At 41.1% G+C, this 18,094-nt stretch overlaps 1 protein-coding gene across 1 annotated transcript in view; it reads right to left on the bottom strand.

Moving 5' to 3' along the window:
- COL14A1 (collagen type XIV alpha 1 chain) overlaps positions 1–16,728 on the bottom strand; it is a 114,439-nt gene extending 97,711 nt beyond the window's left edge. The window contains exons 1-5 of the mRNA XM_058018790.1: positions 16,627–16,728; positions 13,302–13,423; positions 7,629–7,745; positions 6,391–6,534; positions 3,264–3,350 (exon numbers count right to left, since the gene is read on the bottom strand). Coding sequence (XP_057874773.1) covers positions 3,264–3,350; positions 6,391–6,534; positions 7,629–7,745; positions 13,302–13,389 — 436 coding nt within the window. The 5' untranslated portion in view covers positions 13,390–13,423; positions 16,627–16,728. The remainder of the gene's footprint in view (positions 1–3,263; positions 3,351–6,390; positions 6,535–7,628; positions 7,746–13,301; positions 13,424–16,626) is intronic.
- Between the last annotated feature and the right edge of the window lie 1,366 nt (positions 16,729–18,094).

Raw genomic sequence — 18,094 nt, 5'->3', positions numbered from 1 at the left:
CCACTGACAATAGTAGCCCGGACAATGGTTGTTTTCAATTTGTGTTATAGGCAAAGATCGCTCTTGTTCTCAGGTAAGATATTATTATATCTAACTCAACCTAGCTGTCAGCATAAAAGATTTTTAAAAGGTTATACAAACAGATTAATAACACTTTCAATAAGGTCACAGACATCACCAAGCCGGGCATGACTCTCCATCTGCTGGAGGGTAGGAGAGGGTAGGATCTAGATCCAGCCTGTGGCCCAAGGCCAGTGGTGTGACGTTCAACAAGGCCAAGGGCTGGGACCTGCACTTGGGTCAAAAACAACCCCAAGCAGCACTGCAGGCTGGGGAACTGTGGCTGGAAAGCTGCCCTTGGGAAAGGACCTGGGGGGCCTGGTCAGCAGTGACTGAACAGGAGCCAGGGTGGGCTCAGGTGGCCAGGAAAGCCAATGGCATCCTGGCCTGGATCAGAAACAGTGTGATCAGCAGGACCAGGGCTGGCATTGTCTCCAAGTACATTGTCCCTGTACTTGGGAATGATGAGGACATCCCTCAAATGCTGTGTCCAGTTCTGGGCCTCTCACTACGAGAAGGACATTGAGGGGCTGGAGTGTGTCCAGAGAAGGGCAATGGAGCTGAGGAAGGGTTTGGAGTGCAAGTCTGATGAGGAGCAGCTGAGGGAGCTGGGGGTGTTTAGCCTGGAGAAAAGGAAGCCCAGGGGAGACTTTTGTCACTCTCTCCAACTCCCTGAAAGGAGGCTGCAGCCAGGTGGGGATCGGCCTCTTCTGCCACGTAACAGTGACAGGACAAAGAGAAGTGGCCTCAGGTTAATCCAGGGGAGATTCAGATTGGATATTATGAAAAATTTTATGTTGAGAGAGGATAAACATCAGAACAGGCTGCCCAGGGAATTGGTGCCATCACCATCCATGGAAGCGTTCAACAACTGAATGGATGGCACTTCATGAGATGTTTTTGTGGACATGGTGGTACTAGGTCAAAATCAATGATGCACATTTTTCCCAACCTTAATGATTTTATGATTCTAATAATTTCTTCTGTAGTGTTAACTCCCAAGGTGTAGCCAACTTGACCAAAGATAAAAATACAGACACAGAATGTATCAGGGTTGCTATTAAATCCATCAAATTTAGCCATACAGTAAATGGTTATGAAACCAATTAACTGCTGGCCTGAATTAATTTGGTTGTACTCAAATAATTTCCTGTCAAACATCAGCAGAGGATCAAGTTATTATTCATGGGTTTGCTGTAAAATTTTGCACTTATTTATTTAATCCATTTCTTTCCGACTTTTCCTTATTTCTTTGATTCTATTTCAATTTGAGGTGGAACAGTCTTTATATATTAAACTAGGAAAGTTTTGATACCATTCCTTTCTGTATATCCATTCTGAATTCACTTCTACCCCAGCTACACATTTTTTGCTGATGCTGTTATTTTTGCCCAATGTTTTCACTTGGAATCTCACCCCACTCCTATTGCCATTCAGTTGTAATCTTCATCACTTTGAATAATCATTATACTGTGCAAAGCAGAGAAATATGCAATAGTTAGACTAGAGGAAAAAGTTCTGTTACTGTATACAACAATATATAGCTGAGTTGGAAATAGGGCTAAACAAATTCAAGAATTCATAAAAATTAGCATAATATTTTTTTCTTTATGATCAGGTTTGCTGATCAAGAAGTTTCTAAATTTTACTTTAGTTTTAAATGTGCACCCCAGTTTTCTAGTAAAACCTGTTACAGTAAGTATAAGGCAATATCTTTCCAGAAGTGCTGGATGCAGATGTACTTTGTCCATTTACAAATTGCCCTGATACAACTGAAGAAATTCAGATGAGTAAAAAGTGGTGTAGGGATGAGGAAGGTGACTAAACTAAAGACTTCAAAAGTAAACATGAATCCTAAAAAGGGAGAGACTGCAGACCCAAGCTCCTCTCGCCAATTGCAGTTTTGCCCTTACTCCATGAAAAAGCATAAATGCTCTCCCGCAGTCTGGCAGACACTTTCCTCTGTCTGTATTTAATCAACATTTTCCAAGTACAGACCCAGTTTTCCCTCCTTCAACTTTTATCAATTGTCCCTCATTAAGAAAGCAAATCACATTTTCCCTCTCAGTTCTGTAATTTCTTCCAGCTCAGTCTACCTCCAGACATGACATAGGAAAATCACCCATCCACTACCCTGTCATGCACTAGCAGGTACAACTGTCTCTTTAGTGTGGCACACACTAGCTAACATTCTTCCAATGCACCCAATGGAATTCAAGGGTGCTTTGGTTTGAGAAATGCTGTATGGAAACAAACTTGCATAGTGTTAATAAATACAACATGACATAAAAATGTGGTAGGAATAAAAACCCACAAAAGAAAAATTTGCGTGGGCTTCAAGGAGCTTTGGGTGAGGTCTTTGACACTTTCATTACTGGAGACAGATTTATATGGAAGGGGAAAATGGGGTCCTTGAAACGGTCCAGTTTATTCACAGAGAGACTATTTAAGGTCATACCAAGCTCTTCTTGTTCTATATACCATAAATAACCACTGAAGGGAATAATTATTGTTGGGGTTACTTCATAAAGAAGATGCTATTTGAATTTTAAAATAACAGGAAATAGAGATGCATATTAGGCTTGAAATAGATTTTCATCCAAACTAGACAAACTTCTCATGGCAAACAGTATCACATTTCACCAGAAGACCGACTCCTTGCAACAGGACAAAATTAACTCCATTTTTTTCCCCTCCTTCAAAATGTTTCAAATGTTTTCATATATACAACCTACACAAGGACAGACTTATCAAGTTATTATGTGACTAATTACACAATATTATTAATTTGGTGGGAATTAATACTGCCAGTCTGTCTGACAGCCAAGACAATAAGTTGTTATTAGGTGCACACACACCTGCATGATTCTTCTACTACTCAAAGTGCACCCGGTGGTGCAGCTTTTAATATTATCTAAAAGCAGCTTTTAATATTATCTAAAATTATTTAATATTTTTTATCTATTCATGATGACATTTAGGACTTTATAAAAAAGAGAAGCAAAACACAGAAATAAAACCAATACCCCTGCAGCAACTCTCCAATATTTCTGAAAATACTGTTTTTTCCCCCTCTATTTAATTTAACCCTGGGAGCCACATTTAAAGTAATGACTTACAGAAAATCTCTACAGTGGCCAAGTTAAATAAAGAAGCTGATTATATTCAGAATATCACATAAGTCATATGTGTTATGATCTGACCTTCCGGAGCTGGTTTACTCGCATTTGTTTTTTCTGGATCCTTCACCTTGGATTTACTTGTGTCTTTTCTTCTTTCTATGTCTTTAACTGTAAAGTAAGGGGGAAAATCAATTAATCAAAAACAAGGCAGTTAGAAGCATGTAATTTTCTTCTTCCTGGTAAAGTAGGTGCACAGAGCATCTGAAGATATGTTTAGGTAATGAGTTACTGTTTCTGTGTTTTCCCTCCCTCCCTTTGCATTTATTATTTTCATGGCTCTTCCCCCATTCTATCATCATTAAAGCTCTCAAAACTGACTCTCTTCACACACAAGATTCCAAATAGTGACATCAGCACCTAAGCCCATGCAGACAAGATCCCACACTGGAAATATAGTCCAGCAAATTGGCAAAGCTAGCTGGGGAAAGTCCAGCATTGCAAAGTTTCCCTCCAAGTCAGTCAACACAAAAGCACACAAGCCAGCTGTTACACTGTCCTCTTTACAGAATCAGCTTAGATCACATGCCCAAATCTGTAGTCAAGGCACCAAATACTTCCAGGAGTGCAAGGCTGCTCCAGAGCTGAGGCATTGACAGTTTCCCATTCCACAAGTGGGTGGGATACATCCCTTACTATATCTCCACTCTCTCACAACAGCCAAGGAGAACTCCATTTGATTAGCAATTCCTAACATTACATTAGTAGCCAGTAGTGCTCTACTAATGGTCTGAAAGGTTCTGACAAAGTCACTGCTAAAGTCACATATTGGGAAGAAAAAACCCTTCCAGAATTTTCTTGGAATGCTCATTGGTATCCACACTCCAGCTGTCTGCAACAGCCAGGAAAAGCTTAAAACAACGAAGCTGAGAATATCTTCCACAGAAAAATAAAATTCTACTCCAATTACACTTCTTAGTTTATGTAAAATTGGATTATGACTGACATTCATCCAAGCAGGCACTGATCCTCAGCCAGGACCAAAGTCTCTCTGTGCTACATCTTTCAAAAAAACACTGTAAGGGCATGAAAGGAGGTTATCTGTCTCTTGACGGTGTAAGAGAGACAGTGCAAATATTCTGTTGCACATTAGTGGAACCAAAGTCAAACGGACTTCAATAATCTACCCAATAGTACGTGGAATATCTGAATCAACCAGGAGTGTTCCAAGTTCTAATCCAAAATATAATCACAAGTCTAAGTTCTAAGGAAGACAACGAGCTGACAAACATCTGAATGTGATTTTCTCAGTATGACAACCCTTTCCAGAACCTACAGTGCTCACACTCCTAACAGAGGTGAGAAAAAAAAAACTGAAACTTTGACTCCTCTCCTTCCTAAGATAACATGCGTGACTGTGTATCACCTCTGCCTTTAGCAAACAATTGTGTAACTGATTTAGGAGCAAATTCAAGTTCACAAGTTTGCTGAGGAGCCAGCTTTTACCAAGGCAGATCTTGGTTATTAGCTGAGTTACAGAATGCCACAACAGCACCAGGTCTTAGTCAGAAGTCTGTGTTTAATCCTTAACTGAACAAGACTGATTAAAACGAGAGGTGAAATACCAGAATAATATCGGCCAAAAAGGATGCTGCTGCTTATCCTTCTGGGAGCATTCCTTTGAAAAAAGCCCAAGAGCAAAGCCAACTAGCTGGCCTCCTCTAATGCTAGAGCTATTGAGGGGCAAGTCTCCAGAGGAAATGGTACAAAAGTCTGAAAATGTCCAAAGGAGGCAAGTTGGTCACATCCTGACAGATTTCTGGACTTGGGAACTGTCATAATTCCAACCACACAGGAAGAGTCAAGACAGCAGTTTTACTCCAACATTTACACAGACAAAGATTTTATCTAGTACATGATCTTAGTTCATTAAACACTATGTATTAGAATAAGAATGCATCCCTCGCTATATAAAGAGAAATACTCTTTTACAATAAAATTTTATTGTAAGTTTGAGAATTCTTAGTACATCAGTTACAACTCCAGAGCATTAAAACCATACTTCCAATGCACTAAGCCAGAGTATTCTCAAAACTCTTTATATATTTGACCTTTTTTCATCTCAAGAATTAGTGGCCACATGTCAGACTGCAAGGTTAAAAAAACCCTATAACACAGGAGAGCAAAAAAAGGATTTGTATATATGCTGTTTCTGCATTCTTTACTCATGAAAGGCATCATGCTTTTAAATGAAACTCCAGCCTTAAGTGCAGGAAAGAGAGTATACTAAATAGAACATAATCCCCATATCCCTAAATCGTGTTGCCAGCTCTACTTTTCCTAAATGCCATTTCAAAAACAGCTACACCTAATATTATAGAATTTGCTGTTGCCTTCTGTAGGCTTCTTTTTAATGCTAAAGTAATCTGTGGTTTTGTGGGTTTCCTAACCAGGACAGAGCTTAAGGTAGTAAATACACAGTTGTAGTGGTGAAAAGCTAAAAGGACTTGGATACATGCCACATCAAGTACTCAGCATATTTTATCTTGTGCTGGTTTTAAGAGAAAGGTAGCTTGGCAAAGACAGTGAGGAAAATGTAGCATCAGAGAATTCATTAGGCTTTCAACTATACTGCACGGCCACATTATTAACCAAATCTCCACTAAGCATATTTAAAACATTTAACATGAAGATCAAGATAAATCAGATAGGATGTGTATATACCACTATGATATAGATAGTAAAAGCATGTCTTGATCATATAAAAAATTAAGTTTGTAAACATATTTGACAGGTGAAGACGATTAAGAAATCAGCCTTTCATACTACTGAACTAGCATCTATTAGCTAGTTGGAACAGCTATAACACTGTTTTAATAAAAAGGAAATTTTTAAAGTATCAGAATATAGCACTTTATTTCTACTCATTGAAGATTCTTTCCATGAAATACCAGCTAATTTCCTAATGAAACAAGGAAGAAAGGGATGCCAATCCAATGGAAACAAAGACCCCAATGCAAGAACATGCAATGCAATTAATTCATGCCTCCACCTATTCTTACACCAGTTAAAATACAAGGATTTGATTTTCCTTCCACCACAAAAAAACCTGTTTTTCCATCATTCCCCTTTGTGTAAGACTTGTTACCATTTCAGAAGTTGCATTAAATATCTGATACATTCTGTATGTCAGCCATAGAGAGACACTTACTTCTGAACTGGCCTTGTGCTGGCTTACTCTCCTTGTCTTCACTGAATGCAATGATCTGAAGGGCATAATTTTGATCTGGAATGAGACCTTGAATAATTGCTTTGGTTGCAGTATTTTGAAGAATTAATTGATTTGTTTTTCCACCTATAGGAGAAAAGACAAAAACCAACAAATACATAACTTTGTTTGCTTTCCTTATAGTACAGCAAATGTAATGACTTAAAAATACCTCAAGCTCTACCATGACTTAAGCATTCCCACTTTACCTAGTTTTGGACTATCCATACAGCCAGGCCAGAGAACATCCCAGAAAAGCAACAAAATAGGCAGTCTAACCAGTTTTCTTAAACACAAACGCTCTTAAGATCAGCATTTATATCTAGGCCTAATGAAACAGCCATGGTGTCCAGCAAAATCATTAAGAAAAAGAGAAACAATTTACAAAATCTGCCAAGTTTGGTAACATCATACCAACAGGCTTTCCCTCTGTGATTGGTTGCCAGTTCGGACCCTGCCATACCCACATCATCTCTGAATACTTGCTTTGCCAACTTTCTTTGTGCTAGGAAATTGTCATGTATAAATACAAATATTGAACAAATAAATACTTGTTATTGAACAGGTAAATATAAATATTTATATGTCCATTTACATATTAAGATTGCATGCCAATATATATAAAAAGATGTATTTTAACCATATTTTAAAACAGTTTCTGTTCTAAATTTAATTTTAAATGTACAGATGTAGGACCTTTATAGCTCTATACAGCCACTTGGTATCTGCCTTTCCAAGTCTTCATTCAAAAAACTTTTAAAGATTACTTGTTTTCTTAGTTCTTTTCCTGACAGCTCACTAAGGGATAAAGGACAAGGAGATCCACCTTGAAGGCTGACTAAATTAGGATTCCAATACTTTCCACTGAACAATTCCTAGAATTCCTTACACCCCACTGGAAGAAAGGTAGAGACAGATGATCAATGACAATTCCCAAAGACTACACATGAAGCATAACTAGCATTGACCCACCTCTGCTACCTCAAGCACTTGATTCCCATTTTCTGTGCCTGACCACCCTCTAGTGAAATCAATCTCTCTTCTGTTGACCAGCCAGTACTCCATTACCCAAAGCTTGCTCACAATTTCTTCACTGTGAAGGATGACACTAAACTCTGAAAACCTTTTATGCTTTGAGAACACAGTTTTTTCACCTCAAAAGAGAACATAGAGACTTTTACCTGAACTTGGAGTGACAAGAAGTTTATATCCAGTGAATTGCCCTTTGGGGGCTTTCCAAGAGATCTGTACACTGTCAGGACCCACTACATTATATCTTAGTCGTGTTGGTGGGGACACTGCAAATTTGGAAAGAAAACAACATTTTAAATTCAAATAAAGACTAACCAATTTTAAACAAAAATAAACACATATAGGAAGACAACACAAAATTTTAATGGTAAAGGATGCAAGTTATTTAAAATGTCACATACATCAGTTTATTAGTTTGTAAAATGACATCCCCAAGTGTACTACTTCCCTCAGACAGACCTTTTATGTCTTTACAAAACAAACTAAACAACCTAACAGCAGTGGACAGAAAGACAAAAAGTGTTAGATGTTAAGACACTAGTTTAGCAGGCAAAGCTGGTAATAAAAATGCTCTTTGTTAATATATGGGAATTAAAATTGCTCTCTTGCTTACACTGACAATATGCATAACCTACACTCCTTTACCTCTAATTATTGTGGGCATTTCCCCACATTTAATGTCACCCAGGGCCAAATTTTCAAATCCTTGTGAGGAGAGAATAACCAAGAGAAAAGACAGGTGTGCACAAGGCAAAGGGAACATCAGCTGCTCAATTTGCAAACCTGGCTAAAGCAGCACAAAGCTTTGCAGCTGCAAACACTGCTTCAGTCTCATCAAGACTAGCAGGCATGCACAGGCCAGTCAAGACTTAGGGGAAATCTGGATGGTAAGTAAAATTTGGCTTCTATTTATATTGTGATGTCACCCAGGATTCAAAGTGAAGCAGCAGGTGAAATGAAGAAAAGCATGAAATGACTGAAAAAGAGGCAAATATCAATGAAGCAACGCACATAAGAACAAATGGAGAAACTGCCCCATGTTGTTGCCATACTATTAGCAACTTTGTGTCTCTGCACATAAATGAGTTTTTCACAGGTTTACATCCCACTGCTCAGCCAAACTCCACTGATGCTGGACCACACTCTACAAAACCTTTCCACTCTGCTTTGGGGAGGCACATCCCGTTTTCACTGAAGAGCTGCAGCAGAGCACCTGGCAGGGCAGCCTGGCTGTCAACAATGGGAAATCTTCATACAGTCAAATAGAATTTGGCTCACAGAAAACAAACTGATCTACAGGGAAAGGCAGCCAGGGAAGCTACTTACAGGCTGAATGACAGAAGGGCTGCAAAACCTTTAACACCTCCAACCTTATTCCTCCTCTTCCCATTGTCTCCACAGTGCCCTGAACAGTCTCCATCATTTTCCAAACCCTTGGTGCCTTTGCCACTACATCTTAAAGTTTCTGTTAGTAAGTCTAAGAAATCAGGGAAATTAATCTGAAGCAGGCAAGTGGCAATTTCTTTTCCCCAGGGCTAAATTGCTCTTAATTGACTAGGCTCACGCCCACAGTTTGTTGGTCCTTTAGATAAAATAAACCAACAGTATCATGATATGTCTGAGATTTAGGGATTACAGCACATGGAGTGTCTGAGTCAACAGGCAGAATGTGCTGGCCAACAATTTCTGGCCTCTCCATTTGACCTGCTACAGCCAATGCAGCTCTGGCACCAGTAGCAGCCAAAGACCTGTCCTGAACCAATAACTTTTTCCTACATGCTACTTTTTCCAGGAGCTTGGGGGAAGAAAGAAGGAAAAAGGCATGCTGTAGTTTTTTGAGATTCGGGGGTGCATTTTTTTCCAGGTCATCCACTATTAAATACATTTTGGATCTTAGAAGTAAGAATTTGGAGGTTCAATGCAAGGGATACATTCCCTTGCATCCAGTCTCTCATTCCCTAAGTGGCAGTTTTGTCAGACCAAGGGCAGGTTGCGCAGTTCTCCTCCTTGAGGCACTTGACACCAGAACAGAAAAGTGCATAAGTACCAAGAAGAGCTTATCAACACCTGTGCATTCTTAAAGACCTCAGAGAACAAGCTCAAGAAGAGAAGCAAGGGGACAGAAACAGCAAGGAGCACATGAGCTCCCCACACTCAAAGCTGCTCTGATTGGCAGCACTGGGCTCACACCCAACCCAAGCATTTCCTTAGTTGCTGGGCTCAATCTTGTCAGACCTCATCTTCAGTTCTGCCTGTCACCTCCCTGAAGTTTAGAAAGAAAGAGGCTGCGAGCAAGATTGTGTGCAGGAATCACTGCAAATACAGCATCAGTTCTTTGAAAATTTGGCCCCGATAATGCAAAATGTTTTGCTAGGCAGGTTTCTGCAAGAACATTCAGCATGCTATAATTGTAAAAACATGACAGAGACTATGGCAAAAAGTTTTCAAAGCCAAGCAGACTGTAATTATGGATTACAGTGTTTAATTCATTCTCAAGATTCATTGTGTCTTTAAGCTATACATAAATCACAATAAATTGGGGCTGAATGAACATGAGTGACAAATCATACCTAGAAGTTTGCAAAAATACAATTCCTTTTATTATTTTGCCTCAGGAATAGAAAATAAAATTTTAAATAATGGCTGCATGCAAGCGTGAAAATGCTGCAGATTTTACTGGGATTAAGTGGTAAATTCATATGGGGATTAAGAAGCAGAGCAGAGAGCAACAAAGTAACATCAAAGATTGACCAAAAAAACCCAATCATGTCTTAGAATTTCAGAGCTCACTTTGTCTGCCATCTTCCTTTCCCATAATTTCTTTCCATCCTGCTTTCAGCTTGGCTATTTATGAAAGCATCTTCTAACAAAGAAGCATAGTTCCGGCCTAACTGCTATTAGCCATCACCAAAACAGGTAAATGTACGAGCCCATAAAAAACAATCACAGACCTTACAAGCAAAGAAGGACACAATCACCATTTTTTCTGTATACTACAGAGTTACAATGTGAAAGACTAGAAAAGGGGTGCCAGAATAGTCTTTACATAACTGGTCAATTTTCACTGGGTTGTTTTTGTATTAAAGGCAGCAGTGCAGTGGAAGGAACATTCCCACACAGCAATAACCCATAAGAAAGAAAATAATTATTCAGTAGGCAGATAATCAACTGTGTCTTAGTTGTGCAAAGACTAATGTTCTGGCATAGAAAAGTACATATAGCTAAGGAAGTTAAAAATCTAGCACTCAAACAGACAACAAAATATTGATGGGAATTACTACTCATTCACCAACCTGAAGAGGATATCTTTATTTCTTTGAGTCTTTATTGTCTGTGGAACAAAATCTCACTTCTTGCAGAAAGGGAAAAAAAATCAATCCAAGCTGAGTCAGTTAACTGATAAAAAATCAGTAGCTAGATCTCATTAAGTGGTTTTACAGGAATGCAAAAGAGAATGGCTGTCAGCAACATTAGAGCAGTCACCCAAAAGAAAACTGACAAGTTCAAGGTTTTGGTTTATGCCACCAGGTAAATTAGCACTCCAAACACATAACTCTTTCAGACAACTAGGGAAGGAATGTTTTCAACTCTTACTGGAAAGGAAAAATACAATAAATTGCTTATGGACAATTCTCCAAAACATCCAATAGTCTAAGTTTGGATACTAACTAAATATTGTGGCTTTCTATTTACTGTTGTCATAAGAATTGAATAAGGTAATATGCACTGCAGATACTTAGCAATTACAGTAGTAACACATGAAAATTATTGCTACACAAAGAAAATCCATCTTTAAATAGAGAAAAACACTCAAACTAGTTACTTTATGGATAAATGAAAAATTCTCAACTGGTTTTCTTGCCCAGCACTAATCAGGTACTATATAAGAACATAAGTAGACAAAATGTGTTATTTATACACTAAATTGAATGGGGAAGAAACAGCAGAGTTGAAAAAATAATTGTTGTTGAGTCAAAACCAAACAGTGCTATGTGACACAGTGAGATACAACCACATAGCTCCTCTGAAGGGATAATTTGTAGCTTCAGGCACGTTGGCTTCAGTCTCAAACATATTCTCCTTTCCAAGAAGTCACATTACACACCTTTACCTGAGCATCTTTGCCAAAGGAAGGAAACACAAGCTGGAGCAAATGCCAGCTCTTCCTACTTGTTGGCAGAGTGTACAGTTGATCAAAACAGATAAACAAATGGTATAAAATTGTAAATAGTTTGCCAGCTGCATGAAGAGCTTACTTCAAGAGGTGGCAAACTTGACAAAAAGAATTTGAGAAACACCTTATTACTTTTAGTATACCAAGAGATTTTTTTCTGGAAACATGGAATAGAGACTTCATATCACCTAACTCAAAAGAATAACAGTCGTGTTGGGCTAAGGCAATGGTCCACTTAGCTTAATATCACACTGCTGACAGCATTCCATAGCTGATGCTTGCTGAAAGAGTCTAAGAACAAGGGAAGTATTGTTCTTTATTCCAAGTACACCAACTCTAGCTTCTGCTAGGGTGAATACTGTGGAAAAAAAACCCCTGACCTTCATTTCATTGTATTGGTATTAAAGGGAGAACACTCTCCGACTATAACTGGTGGAAGCAAAGGTTTTAAAAAGTGGAGAAGAATATAGTTTTCCAAGACCAAGGAATTTTGCAAAACTTTCTGGAGGTGGACCTCAAACCCCAGACCTGTTTTGCAAATCTTAACCATATGTATTAGGACTGAAATACAGAGAAAAGACTAACCATATGCTTTGCTTTATTGGCTCATTAAGTCACAAACATTCTGGAACTAATTTCTGACCAGAATGATGCACTGAACATTGGGAACATACATTTCTTGATTCACCTCGCATCGCCGACATCATACATTACAGCTTACACGTGTCCCTCAGTTCTGGGAGAGGCTTGTAAAATGCTCACAGATTTCCAAACATCCAAGAGTGCATCCTTCCCCAGCACTCGAGTGCCACGCAGACTGGACAACACTACTAGCTGCATTGTCAGGATTTTGAAAGCCTCACGTTGCCAATAGTTTCCAAATGTCCTCATGAATAATACATTACACAAATCGCTTTAAAAGACCCCAGGATCCAATTATGCTCCTGGGTTATGCCCATGCAATCTCATATCAAAGGGATTACATAAAACTAAAGTTGAGAGAAATGCCTTTCTTTAGAAATCATAAAAACTCATTGGTATTCTTCCTCCCTCCTTCCCCAAGCAATAGGATACATTTTCTCTAGCAGTCAAGTCACTGTCAATACAATCCAACAAGTATGTAACAATCCCAGCAGTATCCTTTAATATTCACAAAGGAGATTTGCATTTTAAAAACTGCAGAAGTAGTCTGTGACATTTAACAGATCTGTGCAATATGGAATGATATAAGCACTACAACAGCTACTGTTCCAAAACATACATATTCCATACAAGATAAAAAACATGCATATTCCATGCAAGCTTTACATCACAGCTGATCCTTCAAACTTGCTTGATTACATAGATGACAATAAGAGCAATTTCTGATAAGTACTTTCATGTAAATAGGAGTAAAAACGTGTATAATTTTGAGACACATGATTTTGCACAAATATTTATGCTATTTGAGATACTAGGTTCAAAGAGCACACATGAAGATGTAATTCTACTCCCACCTGCTCCCTGAGCTCAGCAGCAAAATTCTTGCTTCATTTCATTATTATTGGATTCACATTCTATTAAGCAGGAAGTAACACTTGCATTTGGAATAAAAAGTCTATTTCTGCACATCAGAGTGAAAAACTCCATCTTCTTGTTTGTGACTCACCTTGACCCTGGACATCACTGATGAAAAAAGGTGTGACAGCTAAGAAAGCCAAGAGAAAACAGCTCTGTATCTTGTATGGACACAGCATCTTCCTCCCCTCAATACACACAGTATCAGCAGGTCTGAAAACACATGGAACAAAAAGACTTACTAAACAGGAAAAGAAAAGCCATCCACTTTAATGAAAATTGTGGGGAAAATCTGGATTTGATTAAAACAAGCAAACAAAACAAACAAACAACAAGGAATTTACCACAGACATCAGTGGAGATAAATTTTCCTGGCAGCAGTTTTATGACCAAAGCACATTTTACCTGAAAGGGACAAAGAACCCCACTTGGGCTACGCAACAGTTTTGAAAACTTGGCCCACATAAAAAGGAACTGTAAATTCTTCGCTGATCAGACACGAGCATTGGAAATAGAGTAAGCTATAGATAATAACAAAGTACAACATGTACTTCTACACAATCCAGTTTTGTAAGAACCTTATCAAGGTATCTGTGGCAAAGAACTCTGAAGCTTTTTTTAAAAGGCATAACTTTGTTCTGAAGGAACTCACATCCTCTTCCCATTGCCCATTTTCCTTTTTCTACTTTATTCAGCTTATCCTGTGCTTTCTGTTGTAGTGTCTGCACCTACAGTCATGGTCAAAACCATTTACACTAACTTGACCAGTTAGGAGAAATCAACACTTTAGAATGCAGTAGTATATGAACACTAAAGGTAGTCCTAGGTGAACTAGCTGGGTTACAGGAAACAATTCTGGTTCCAAAGAGCAAGTTTCAGAATGAGCAATTCACCTGACCACAGAAGTTACCTTAAAAACAGCGCCAATCTCAAGATACAGCCTAGCACCATACTTATAAAGATTTCTCTTTCACTCAACTTTACTGCACTAGTTTTAGTCAATTTTCTGGGCCAAGAAGACAATTTTTTGCTGTCCTCACCTGTTAAAATTCTACAGGATAAACAAATTAAGATAATTAATAGTAGATTTATTGCAGGCAGCAAAGAGAATTTGAAGGTTTACCTGGGTAAATTTTGGTTTATGTATTTCTGTTTTGTAGGTTTCTCACATTTACCTCCTCTGTCATGTTCTTGAATAGTCCTGACATACCATCATTGTATTTGCCTTACATGTTTTCCTTGTCTTGAAGGCACATGGCAAGTGGTTCATCCACTATCTAATATAAAACCAGACTGAAATACCTCAATCATTATTAAACAGAAGAGGATAAGACCTACATCCTCTTCTCTCTCTGAGCATTTGCAACCTGCTATAGCTGTACCAGTAGGACAAACTATAGTCCTATAGTTGGTATGTCTACTGTCACAATACCAGTCATGAATGCTTGATACAACTTCTAGAAATATATACATTGTAAATTCCATCTCCAAAGGAGGTTATCAGTTTTGACCATACTATCAACAAATTTCACATTACTTAAACATATATTTTGAATCCATCTCTCATATTATAAATCTCTCAAGATAGAGGAAAATACCTAGAACCCACATCAAAGATGTGCACCAAGAACTTGCAGAGTTCTTAGACCCATCCTCCAGACAGAATTCAGAAACCTGTGCAAAGTTCCCAGGTTTCCTACTACACGAACCAAAGTGTCAAACACCCAAGGACCAGAGTCAGCAGACAGCTGCCTAATGACAGGCAATAGGAAGACCCAAGAGTATCTCAAAACAGGCTGAAATCCATCTCTGTGTATCTCATGTTGTGTACTGATGCCTCTCACTCAGGAATACAATCTGGATCAAGTAAACACAGACTCTCAAAGCAACTTATTCTTCCAGGCAGTTACCACTGATGATGTGTGGATTGCCTCCCATAATAACCCAGACATTAAAATATTCACTCACAGTGGTGGCTGAATTCCCCATCTGCTACATTTAATATAAACCTTCCTCCAAAGCAAGAGCTATAAATACTAACTGACCGATAATCCTGTGTTAGAAACATTGTCTACTGCTGCTTTAATAGAAAAGCCAGAGAAATGAGATTTATTGGAATAGACATAACTGGTGCTGGATCAACTACACACAAGTTCATCTCCGCAATGATCCGAACGTCAGGGTTCACTTAACCAGGAAAGGAAACCCACGTCTGCAGCCACCTTGTGGCTGACATTGTGTGGTACTAAAAACAAATATCGTATTCCTTCTGCTCTTTATGTATTTCACCTTTTAGTAAGTATGTGGTAAATGAGTTATCTGCCAGACTAGCGCTAGGACTGACACCAAGCAAGCCAAGAACCCTGCCATGAGGTGAGCCCCGCTCCTCGGAGCATCTCTCCCAGCTGGGCTCCAGGATTCCTGGCACGGACATGGCCACAGGGCACCTTCTCCTGAGGGAAGGACGTACCCTCTAGAGCAGGGGGACAAACGCGGCACACACCTTCGTGCTGGGCCCTGCCCCGGCTCCGCGCACCCAGCCCAGGGGAGGAGGCTGAGCGCAGCCCCCAGGACGGGCAGGTCACTCGGGGTTTGCCCTGTCTCGGTGTCTCGTTGCGGAGCAGCGCTCACGTCCGACGTCCCGCTGGGCCAAGCCGGAGCTCGACCAGCCCCGGCCCCGCAGAGGGAGGCGGCGGAGGGCACCGGGACCGCGCTCTCCCGCTCGCCTCTCCACAGCCCCGCAGCGTGGGGCCCGGGGGCCGCGGCTCACAGGCTCCGCTCCTGACTCCCGACTCCTCTCCGGGGGCTCCCCACCAGCAGCACCCCCCCGTGTGAAAGCGAGAGCCCCCGCCCCGGGCTAAGGGAGGGACCGCGGGGAGCTCGCTGCCTCCGCCGAGCTGAGGCGGGGAACGGAGCCCGTGAGCGCCAGGGGCTGCCGGCAGCGAGCGGGGACCAGGCGGAGACGCGCTCGCCAGCCCGGGCAGCTCCGCGCAGAAAGCGCCGTGCGGGGCCGGGGCGGAGCGACTGCCGCGACACCGCGCGGCGCGGAGCGAGGGAGGGAGGGAGGGAGGGAGCCAGGGAGGAGGCAGCGGCGGCGGGACCCGGGCTGCAGCCAGGGTCTCCGCCACAGCAACAGTGAGACTGATGGGGTTTTAATTACTATCAGCTATCAAAGTAAGGCCTTTGCAGGGGGTTTCCTAAAGTGGTTTCCTAAAGGGGTTTTCCCGTCCGAGCCTGAGCTCGCCACCTTCCATTTCTCCATCTCCTCCTCCCTCGCCCATCCTCCCTCCGGCGCTCCCGTCCTGCCGCCCCGGAGGTGTCCTGGCAGGTTGATGGGAAGCTCTGCGGTCCTGCCTGTACCCCCCCGCCCGCCTGGCCCCTGCCGTGGAGGAGGACGAAGCGCAGCGCACACCGACCTGTGCGGGCATCAGCCGGGGAGCGGCCGGCGGGGAGCGGCCGCTCGTTTTCACGCGTGGCTGCGGGCGCTGAGCCGGCTGCGGGAGAGCCGCTTCCCTCCCCGCTGGCCGCTCCGCATCTGATAAGGCGAAAGGGGAGAGAAAGGAGGCGGGCAATTATAAAGCAGAAGGTGGAAAGAAGGGGGGAGGGAAGAGGCACAGGCGATGCCTGAGATCCCACCCTCCGCCCCCGAGCCCCATCCCGATCCCCGCGGCGGGGGCGCGGCCAGGTGTGCGGGAGGCAGGAACGGGGAGTGCGGGCAGCGTTCCACGGGCAGGTGCTGGGCTTGCCAGTGCCCTCGGTATTCTGGGTTTTCTATCTGTTAACTCATTTTCCTCTCTCCAAAGTTCCTTATTCACTTAGTTTATAAATTATTTCGAAGCTGCCTCCTTTGCAGTACGGCTTGGAATGCAAGTGTTCCCCACGCCAGCTATTGAGATGTGTGGATTAGTGATTCATTGGGGAAATATTTATATAAAAGTGTTCCAACACTTTTCTGGCTTAGTATAAACCTTGATTAAAAGTGTTGTAGTACATACCTACATTTTTTGCCATATGGATACACACTGCAATAGTATGTGGAATTGCAGAATCTATATTCTGTACTTCCATAGAAATATGAGTTGCCCTGCGGTATATCCTACTGAATTTACAATCGAAGCTACTATTCACAAAGTCTGTAAGTCCTGAGAATTTAAGAGGTGAATGAAAATATTCATTACAACATGCCTGGTCATCTGTATAAAATTACAAATGAAATCACTGAAGAAGTTAAGAATCAGTCACAGGTGATACAGAGATGTGCATACTTTCTTAATGTAAGTAGGGGCCCCTTCTAGGGAAGGGGAAGGCAGTGAGTCACAGGGAGATGACTGTGACTAAGTGCAAAGCAAGACCTTCTGTTGCTGAGGAGGATTCCCAGTCCTGCAGATTCTTGTCCAAATTCATAGTGCATGGATGTCTTTCCAGTTAAACTGCAGAAGTGTTTGAGCTTTAAAGGAACTCTTTAAGTTTAATTATTTTCTATAGCAAAGGTTCAAAAGCATTCCTAGATCTAAAATGCATCTATGAGATTCCTAGATTTTGTTACCTGCAGTTATTCTACTTCACTGCCACCTGTGTGCAACAGCCAACACACCTACCAGTCAAGAAGAGCAGCTTGCAAGAAAAAAATTCCTCTGAAAGAAAAAGGTGTTCAGGTTATTGATGTTAAATACGGTACAGTTTGTACCTCTTTCCATCTCTAAATTATGTATTTAGCTAAAAAGTATTAAATTTATGTATTTAGCTAAACAGTAATAGCCAGAAGAACAAGAAACTGTTCATAGAATTATAGATTATGCTGAGTTGGAAGGGGGCCATCAGGATCATCAAGTCCATCTCCTGGCCCTTTGCAAGACTCCTCAAGACTCACACCATGTGCCCAAG

Source organism: Melospiza georgiana, chromosome 1 (assembly GCF_028018845.1).
Source record: "Melospiza georgiana isolate bMelGeo1 chromosome 1, bMelGeo1.pri, whole genome shotgun sequence".
Classification (NCBI taxonomy): Eukaryota; Metazoa; Chordata; class Aves; order Passeriformes; family Passerellidae; genus Melospiza; species Melospiza georgiana.
The sequence above is the reverse complement of the archived record's forward strand: the minus strand, read 5'-3'. Positions and strand labels throughout refer to the sequence as shown.